This window comes from Corapipo altera, unplaced genomic scaffold (assembly GCF_003945725.1).
Source record: "Corapipo altera isolate COAL_440 unplaced genomic scaffold, ASM394572v1 271, whole genome shotgun sequence".
In the NCBI taxonomy this organism is placed as follows: domain Eukaryota; kingdom Metazoa; phylum Chordata; class Aves; order Passeriformes; family Pipridae; genus Corapipo; species Corapipo altera.
In genome coordinates this window covers 1,692,079-1,701,205 of record NW_020884935.1, presented here as the reverse complement: position 1 = coordinate 1,701,205, position 9,127 = coordinate 1,692,079, and the positions used below count along the sequence as shown (strand labels likewise).

At 42.3% G+C, this 9,127-nt stretch overlaps 1 protein-coding gene across 2 annotated transcripts in view; it reads right to left on the bottom strand.

The window, feature by feature from the left end:
- Window positions 1-1,232: 1,232 nt before the first annotated feature.
- The window catches only part of RAD51C (RAD51 paralog C), an 18,243-nt gene continuing 10,348 nt past the window's right edge, over window positions 1,233-9,127 (bottom strand). The window contains exons 7-9 of one of the 2 annotated variants that reach the window (XM_027660423.1): window positions 7,623-7,683; window positions 5,049-5,109; window positions 1,233-1,552 (exon numbers count right to left, since the gene is read on the bottom strand). In XM_027660423.1, the coding sequence (XP_027516224.1) occupies window positions 1,433-1,552; window positions 5,049-5,109; window positions 7,623-7,683 (242 nt within the window). In that variant the 3' untranslated portion in view covers window positions 1,233-1,432. Of the gene's footprint in view, window positions 5,110-7,622; window positions 7,684-9,127 lie in introns of both variants that reach the window. The other variant, XM_027660422.1, reaches the window with a different exon arrangement.

The window sequence follows — 9,127 nt, the reverse complement described above, 5'->3', positions numbered from 1 at the left end:
ACCAGTCCCGCTGCCTCCCTTCCCCTATGTCATGCTGCTTGCTTCAGAGCTTCTCCCTGACTCACAGTTTTTAAATTTTGACACAGCCCAGTTTTGCTGCGTGGCAACTGAATACTTTCCCTTTTAATATTTCATTATGTAATTTATATCTAAACACTATAATGATCCAAAAACCACTGCCTCTTTTTTGGGTTTGTTTTTCTTTTTTTCAGCTTTTTTTTTTTTTTTTTTTGAATAGAGAGTTTTTATGACTCAGATTCAGCTCTGAATTTTGTTTCAAGGCAAAGTCAGTTTAGTGTATACTAGATTAAAAATTCAAGATAGTGACTCCCACAACTTGAATTCTTCATTTAGCTGCTGGCTGAGTTTCCTCAGCTCTAACGTTAGCAAGCTCTCTGCCAGAAAGGGGTCATCTGTGTGCATGTGTACAAACACTTCTCATAATTGAAGTAATTACTATTTTGCACTGCAGCACCTTTCTTCTCCTCTAATAATCTCATCGATTTGTTTTCTCTTAATAAAAAGAGGACAAAACCCTGCTGTGTTTCCAGTGTACATTCATTCTTTTGGTTTAGAGTCTGGACCTGCTAATATATGGCTGGTGTCTAAGAAGTCTGGGTTTCCTCTTTATTAAACCCACGGACAAAAGAGATCCTGATTCCAGCACCTCAGCCTGAAACTAAGAACTTGGGAATAAGAGCTGTGCAGCACTTTGGCTCGAGCCTGAGCGATGGCAAAGTATTCTTACTTACTGAGATGGGAACACAAAATTACCGTGCTGGATTAAATCTTTTGTCCTTCAGATCCAGCCTTTCCTCTCTGTTGTTGTTGTCACCACAAGATAAACGAGAAGTTCAAAGCAGAGCTTTGATTGTCCTTGATCAAGGACTTAGCAGCAGGTAAGGGCTAAAGCCCCACTCTGGTGAAGGCTGCATTCCTCTTGCAGCCCCCACGAGCATCTCCACTGCCCCCTGCCCTGCTCTGAGCAGGTGGTGAGCACAGTGCTGCATCCAACCCCCTTAAAATTCAGGGGCACACAAAGCCAGATGAGTGATCCAGACCCGTGTCATTCAATGTGCTGTACTAGATGCACTCGTTTCATTGTGCTTTTACCCGGACTAAAAGAAGTAGTTGGATTCTCCATCCTCCTCAAAAAATCCCCCAAACCAACCAACCAACCAAAAAAAACCCCAAAACCCAAACCAAAAAAAAAACCACCCCAAAGTCCCTTGTAATAGAAAACGTAAATTTTTATTATAAAAGTAAAATTATGCCACACACAAAGGAATCTTCTGCCTCAGAAATTTGCATATTGCAGTCTTAATGTTAAAATAACACCCAGAGCAGGAACTGAAGTTGAGAGTCTCTCAGGCTGCCTTTGGTTGCACATTCACTGTGCAACTGCTCTCCTGTAGCTCCCATTTTTTAACATTCAACTTTGGAATTGCTGCTGCTTCTCCTCCTCCCTCCGCGGCCGCTTCCGAGGGTTCATTTCAGTCCCTTCTGCGTTCTGAGTGACAGCTGGAGGCTGCACATCTCGGAAGCCATGAGGCTGTAAGATGTAAGGGAAATCATGTGCTAAAGCCTGTATGGATATAAAGCATGAGCAACTAGTTCCCAGAAGACCAGGATAAGGGAGGAGGCTGCCATTTATGTTCAATGAGCAGCCCCAGAACGTTTATAGACCAGCACTGCAAACTTTTCAACACACGTGCCGACTATTAACTGTGTCTCCTCATTTTCTTCCTTGAAGATATTTTATTTTCACCAACCAGGCTATCATTTTCATTTTGCTACTAATCACCCCTATGGCTATGAAGAACTGCTTCTCTGTAAATTCACTTATGTTGCCTATTTAAATAAATTAAAAGACAAATCCATCAGCTCCCCCAGAAGGAGGGAGATGACTGGATTAATTGCCGCCGTCATTTTCAGAACCAAAACTGTGAATTCCTACAACCTAGGATATTTTTGTTCCATGTACCTACTTAATGAACTGAAAACATCAATGAGACGTTGTAAGAGAACAGCAGAGCTGAATCAGTCTGTAGACTGCAAAGACTGTTCCAGCATAGTAATTTATGGGACACAACGGGATGAAAACCTTTAACTGCCAAAAACTAAATGCAGAAGTGAAAAACTAGACTCTGCTACTCAGGAGAGTGCTTGAAGTGATCTATCTGACCCAGTACCATTTGTATTTTCTTTTACTGCAGCTCCACAATTTAATGGTTTTTAACTATTTTAAAATAAGAAAGATCTGGAAAATCAGTTAGTTCAACACGTCACAGATGCAGATGGAGATACTGAGACGTTATGAAAACCTGCAACTGTCTGTCTTCCCATCTCCAGACAAATGCTGTGCAGGGAGCCCTGCTGACAGCTCAGGGGACACTCTCAGTGCAGACTTAGAGAGGAAAAGGGGTTAATCAGAAAAGGAAATCGCTCTGGTGATCCAAAATGCTCAGGTGGGGACAGGAGCATTTCAGGAACGCTGACATTTTGGGTTGGTGCAGTGTGAAAAAAGCAGGTGGAATTACTATCAGACATGTGACTCCTCCAAAATGCCAGCGTGTCCCACACCAAGATCAATCCCAAACCCAAGTAAAACGTCTTGCTTACGTCTGCCATCCCTGTATTTCTATTTCTGAATGCCTCACCTCACCCAGCCCGGGGCTTTTAAAGGAACAAACAGCAAGAGGTGCCACAAGGGCAGGATCTGTGCAGTCCCTCTGCTATTATAAGCAACTCAAGTGTTATTCTAAAGAGCCTGATGGGGAATCTTCAAGTTTAATGTTTCACTGCTGCTTGCATCTAATCTCTGCCATTTCCCTGAGGCACAAAGGTGGATCTGTAGCCAAGAATCCACTTAATCCAGCAGGCTGACTCCCAGCAAAAGCATTCCAGTGGTTATAAAGGCCAGAACATGATGAAGTGGGCTGCCTAGTATGGATGTCTGGCACACTGGTTACAGGCATGCACCCTCAAAAATACATGAATTTTGTGCATATTTTTGAGGCTTGTTAGTGGGTTTTAGATGGTGGGGAGGTGGCTACTGGAACCAAGGACAAAGCTCAGTCTCCTGTCATTTTGAATTGTTCCCTAATGTCCTCTGGCATCTACACACTGCAGCAAGGCTGGCAGAGGTAGATGGCTTTATTACTTGAGCAGTGTTCCCACTGCTAACTTGGCAGACCCTCCTCAGTTCAGGGAAACACTGACAGTTCCTACCCGGAATAGAGGTCCCGGGTCTCTATCTTTCACCATGAAATAATCAGGTCACGTTCCTGGGAAATTTAGGTGAATCAGCAGGAGCCACTTACTCCCTTGTGCATAAATCAACTTACATTTCTATACTCTGCATTTAAGAATGAATCCTTATCAGCCTGTGAAAGAAAGGATTTCATGGGAGAGGTGTTCCACAGCCCCCAGAGTGGTGACTGACTCTCCAGAGTGTTGGAAAGGACATGGATAAAAACCAACCAAAGCCTGGTCATGGTTAAACATTTCTCCATTGCCTTACAGGCCCTGAACAGCCAGTTTGTCAATGGTACCTCATTTGCCCATGTCTAAACATTTCTGAGGCTTAAGGAATTTATTATTTCTTTAATTATCTTTTTTTTGTACGCTGGTTATACATAGATGTGCTAAATCTGACTTGGAAACAGAGCACATGTATTTACGTCTTCCAGTTTAACCACAGAGATGGGAATGAGAAATTATAACAGCAGACTGCTATCATCAGCCCTGAATTTCATGAAAAAAACAGGGATAATACATTTTTTACTTAAAGGAATCATCTGCTGAAGCAGTTCATCAGGATTAAGAGGAAAAACACAGGGATAATCTCAAGTTTTAACTAATCTTTGATTGGGATTCACTCTCAACCATATTTCAAGCCTGTGTGCATTCACACAGAAGAGAGCATAGCTGTTTTATGGTGCATATAAAACTGAAAGGAAAAGGCAATTAAACTGTCTAAGATAAAATCCATCTGTTTGTCAGCTGGAGAAAAAGGATTCACATCACATGATCCAAACAACCTTGGGATGTAGCCCCACTTACCCTTCCAGTCTTCACAGAGCTAAGAGTATATATTTGCAGTGTTTCTCCTGTCCAGGTGAATACACCCAGGAGTGAAGAAAAATCTGATTTCTCTTGGAAAGTTTGAAGATCTCATCTTATGGCAGCATTAAAATCTGCAGGAAATGCTATGGCAACGTGTTTCCATGAGGACACGTAGCCAATAGTTATGGCATGTACCTATGGATCTGACATTTGAAGATGTAAGAGTGGTGAGGGTTTTTTTAAACCTAAATACAGCTTAGACAGCATGTATTCTCATTAATATGTATCTAAGCATTCCACAAAAGGAAATAATCACAGGATTTAACTAGGGGTGAATGAGGTCTCCAGCCATAAGCTGGAAGCTCCTTATATGATAGTGACAAAGGAGAAAAATCTGTATATATTGGCTGGGTGTAGGGTCACTGTAGGATGGAGCCATGAAAGAGAAATACAGCCTGGGTTATATCAGGCAACACACATAAAGCAGAGATGGGGAAATATATATGGCACTGATGAGACCTCTGGAATAGTTCTGATCATCCTGGTCCTAAAAAGAGAAACCCAAGTGGAAGAGATTAAGAGAAGAGCCTACCTGAGAAGGGAGAAAACAGCCTGGCTGGTTCAAGTCTCCCAAATGAAGGCTCAGATTGTCCTCACTAACTGCACTTAGGCCACAAGTTAACATCAAGGGCAGATAAAATAAGCAGCACTAGCAGCAGAGCAGATGGGGACAGGCTGCCTGTAAGTTTGATCTGGAAATCAAAATGTTTTAACTCAGGGGACTAACTGCTGGGTCACTTTTCTAAAGAGAAGAGGTGCAAAACACTCATAAATCTGGAGACATTCCAGCATTACTGGTTACCTTCAGAAGGCAACCCTACGAAAGCAAACATGGTTCTCAGATTTATCTCTGTGTCTGAAAGTCCCTTTACAGCTCCCACTGTGCTCCCCTCTCTGACTCTCCACCCTGAAATACTGACTGTGATGTGATAGGGGATTGTTGCCTCCTTCTGACTCGGTGATTTGTACAAGGTTGCCAACCTGGTTAAAAAAAAGGAGGTAAATTATGATTAGTGAATACAGTAATAAAAATTCCAACTAACCCAATGACCAGACCCAAGTTTTCCCACAATCCTGGGGTAGGTACCAGTGGGATTCTTAGGTATGTATTTTCATATAGGTCATTTAAACTGTGGATGATGCCAAATTCCCATCCTTACATGACCTGTCAGCTCACACACAATCTAGACCTACTAAAAGGAGTGAATGATTAATTAGCCTTGTTTCATCACAGTATTTGATGACATTTCTGGAACAATATTCATTATGAATTAATTCCTAATGTCACTTTCTTAAAATGCAAACAAAAAAGGGTTTTGAGCACAAGTCTTTCCTACTCCATTTGTTCACTGACCTCTCTAAACTGGGGAAGACCCTCAAGAATTTCAGTACTTCCAGGGAGGCTTTTTCCAGAGATTTCATAAGCCTGTCAATATAACCTAGAGGCTGGAGAAGATGATGTTCTATTTCTAAGCCTGCCCTTGCCACTGACATACAGCATAACCTTGAGAAAACAGTTTCCCTTTCATTTCTCCTCTGACACTTCCCTGATTTTGGGCATTTAGGCTCTAAGCAATACCCCTTGATTTGGGTTGTACAGCTCAGTAAATGCTTGCATAATATTGATAGAAAATTGCAAAGCAGCTCAAAAGCAAAAGGTTTTTGAACCAGTGCCAGGGCTGCCAGTCTGCTCCATGCCCACCTCCCCCAAACTTACACGAGCCAATCTAGGAAGTGTTCTGCTCTCAGTATCGAGACACCCTGCCAAAAATCCCGTTAATTATTTTGGGGTTTTTTTTTTTTTCCTCCCTGAGGTGCCATTCTATTAGAGAGCACGTAATTACAGCCTGAGGAACGCTGCCACTTCATGTTAGCTACACAGGGAATTCCTCAGAACATTGAAGTGGTGGGTTACACTTGACAAAATTGCCCAAATCTGAAGCTGCAGAAGCCACGCTTTCACAAGTGCTCAGCTGGAGCCTCTGACTCAACAGGATCTTTCCTCCCAGCAGTGAGAACCCTTGGAATTAAGCTCTGACATTTGCAGTAGTAGAGAGAAAGGAGTCAGGTATCAGGGTTGGCCAAAGCACATTTGAAAAATTAAAAAAAACAAAAAAAAATAGGCAAATGGATTCTCAAATGGTCTTTGTGCCTCGACCGTGTAATATAAAAACAATTTAACAACAAAACTACGATTGATCATGAGGCAGTTTATGTAGAAATGCAACAGCATTGAGTTATTTCTGCTTTTTGCAGAGGCATTTGTAACCAGAATTGCTGTTTCTGCAGGCCCTGCTCCACGTAAGCTGCAGATTTAGATCAGTAAATAAGCCACGTTTGTCTATCTTTGGCTTATTTTCTGGAACTTGTATCTGCAGACTTCCTAGCTCTGTTGCAGAAGAAAAAAGTTCTTTTGATATATAAAATTAACTTTTGTTCACTCTGCAATCATTATGTTGATGCAACTTCTGTCTTATAAAGGCTGTTAACTAATCAGCGATGTTAATTTAATTCCAAATTAAACAGCTTGCTGTAATCACTCTGCATTGCCTTCAAACTTAGAATTTAAAAACAAAACCCCACAAGAAAGTGTCACTGCATTTCTCTTTCAAATTCAACAAGCAAAAACTATGCACAACAACATTCCAGTAGCATTTTTGTTCCCTGTTTGCAGAAGATTAGGGAATTGAAGCACAGCTCCTTAATCTCAAGCTGCTGCACGGTGATAGTATACACAAGACAAATTTAACTGACCAGGAAAGAGAAATGACCTTGCAATGTAGTGAAGAGGAGAAAAAAGAAGAAGGAAACAGGGAAGATCTCACTGCAACAGACAGAACTTCACACACTGTTTTTAGAAGGGCCATCCTCATTCTTTCGGGTGTGTAAACCCACCCTCCACAGCTCAGCCCTGCCTTGCCTGTCACTGCAGCTCTTTCTGCCTCTCTGCAGGTCACTGGAACTTGGTCTCTGGTTTCTGCCCAGCTTTGCAGGCCCATCCTGCTGCATCCCAAAGCAGAAGGGTCTAGAGGCTGTCCCTGAGGCTACAGCCCATCTTCCTGAGGGTCACTATCTTGGTGGCTTTAAAGCCTTCTTTGGCATCTCTGGCTTTGTACTGACCGGGGCCTAAAACACCCAGGCAAAGAAATTCTCCTCCCTGCTTACAGAATGCAGAGAGTAAAAAAAGAAATGTCTACTCAGCCACCAGACCCTAAATCCTTGTGTCTGAACAACTGCCATCAGGATGCTATATTTTGATGAGATGTGGCATCTGGTCAGAAAGGTGCCCTGTGGTGGGGAGGAGGAGCCTGACAGTTCAGCCCACTCTGGCTCAGCCTGAGCAAGAAAACTCTTGAGCCTCAGTAGGCTGGGACACAGCAGAACAAGGCCAGAAACCAAATTCAAATCCCTGCTTGGCCGCTGTGGTCAGTCTAAGAAGATTCCCCAGTGTCACACTTGCCATTATTAGGATTTTTATTCTGATTTTCACTTACCTCTGACTGTTGTCCCAGTGAAAGATTAAACGGACGGTGGCAGCGTGTCCCCAGCTTTCTCCTGAGTGACACAAAATGACAGGCCATTTTAGTAATCTCCTACACCAGCATCACCACCTGATGCTGAAATTAGACCAAGTCTTCCAAAAAAAAACCCCACCATGATTAAAACATATGTGCCTTTACTTGCAGTGATGAATCACAGCTTTTTCATACGTACAAGGATTTCACAACAAATACACCAAGACAAGGAATAACCTCTGTACTCAGTGTGTTTTACAGAAATCTTGATGTGATGCTCCCATATTTGTAGAAGGATTTTATAGGTGCCAAATAAAGGACAGGTACAAGACAAATCCTGAAAACAGGCAGCATGAAGAAAAGATTTGTCTAATTACTACTAAAGAAGGCGAGTGAGTATGTCTAAATCCTACTTCAAAACTGCAATATTCTGTCTCTCAGGCATAATTATGAGCAAACATCACTCCCTTTGGGATACAAGCTTTGGGAGAAAGTCAATGATTATTAAAATATTAAGGGCCCCTGAAGCAGTCTTCTGCTTCTGACAGCAAAATGCAAAAGAACACAACCGAAAGCAAGGAGCAGGGGGGGTGTGGTGGAAGGAGAGAAGGAAGTTTGGATTGTTATCCTGCTTCAAGGGAACAGTCTTACTGTTTCAGCTCACACCTGACCACAAGCTCAGTCAATGCACAGACAGTTTTATGTCTGTTTGTCCCAGGAGACAGTCAAAAGATGGATTTTAAACCAGTCATTTTGCTTAAGTGCTCCAAGTCTCTCCTGCTCCCCTGCCCACAGCCCCTGGAATCACCCACTGCTCTCCACCACATCTCCAGCCCCACGTGCCCCCTGTGCTCTGATATTCATTAGAGCCCAGAGAAGAAAAAATATGATTCTGCTGTAATGAAGACCTAGACCCTCTGGGCATCTTGCCAGACCTTGCTCCACTATATATCTAAGTTGAGATTAAAGATTTTGGCTTTCAGACACGGTTCAGAGTCAGAGCTCAGAACACATTTTACAATGGGTACAAATTCCACACCGGCACGTTTCCAACTGTATTGAAAAATTCTACTGTAATGTGAGATATTTCTGAGCTAAACTGGCTGTAGATTAATATTTGACCTCCTTTCTAAATATATCTAGCAGAAATGTCTAGGAACACCCAGCTTAGCTATCAGTAGTGGGAAAGAAAGCTGCCCCCTTCACAAAGCTCTTGACTTAATACCTTGCAGCATCTGTGCTTTTTTTCTTTCTTTTTTTTTTTTTTCATAATTAAGACCTTCCCTTCTGCTCAGGAGCTGAATAAGAGTTTAGAGATTAATGCTCTTGTGAAATCTTAGAAAAAGCTGTTTCTTAGGCTTACCAATCAATGGAGGAAAAAAAGCTATTTAAGGGATGCAATAGGTTTGATTAATTTTACTTGGGGGCTTGGTGCTGACTCCTCCCTCAATAGTTCCTTTGGCTACAACCAACTGGGGAGGAGT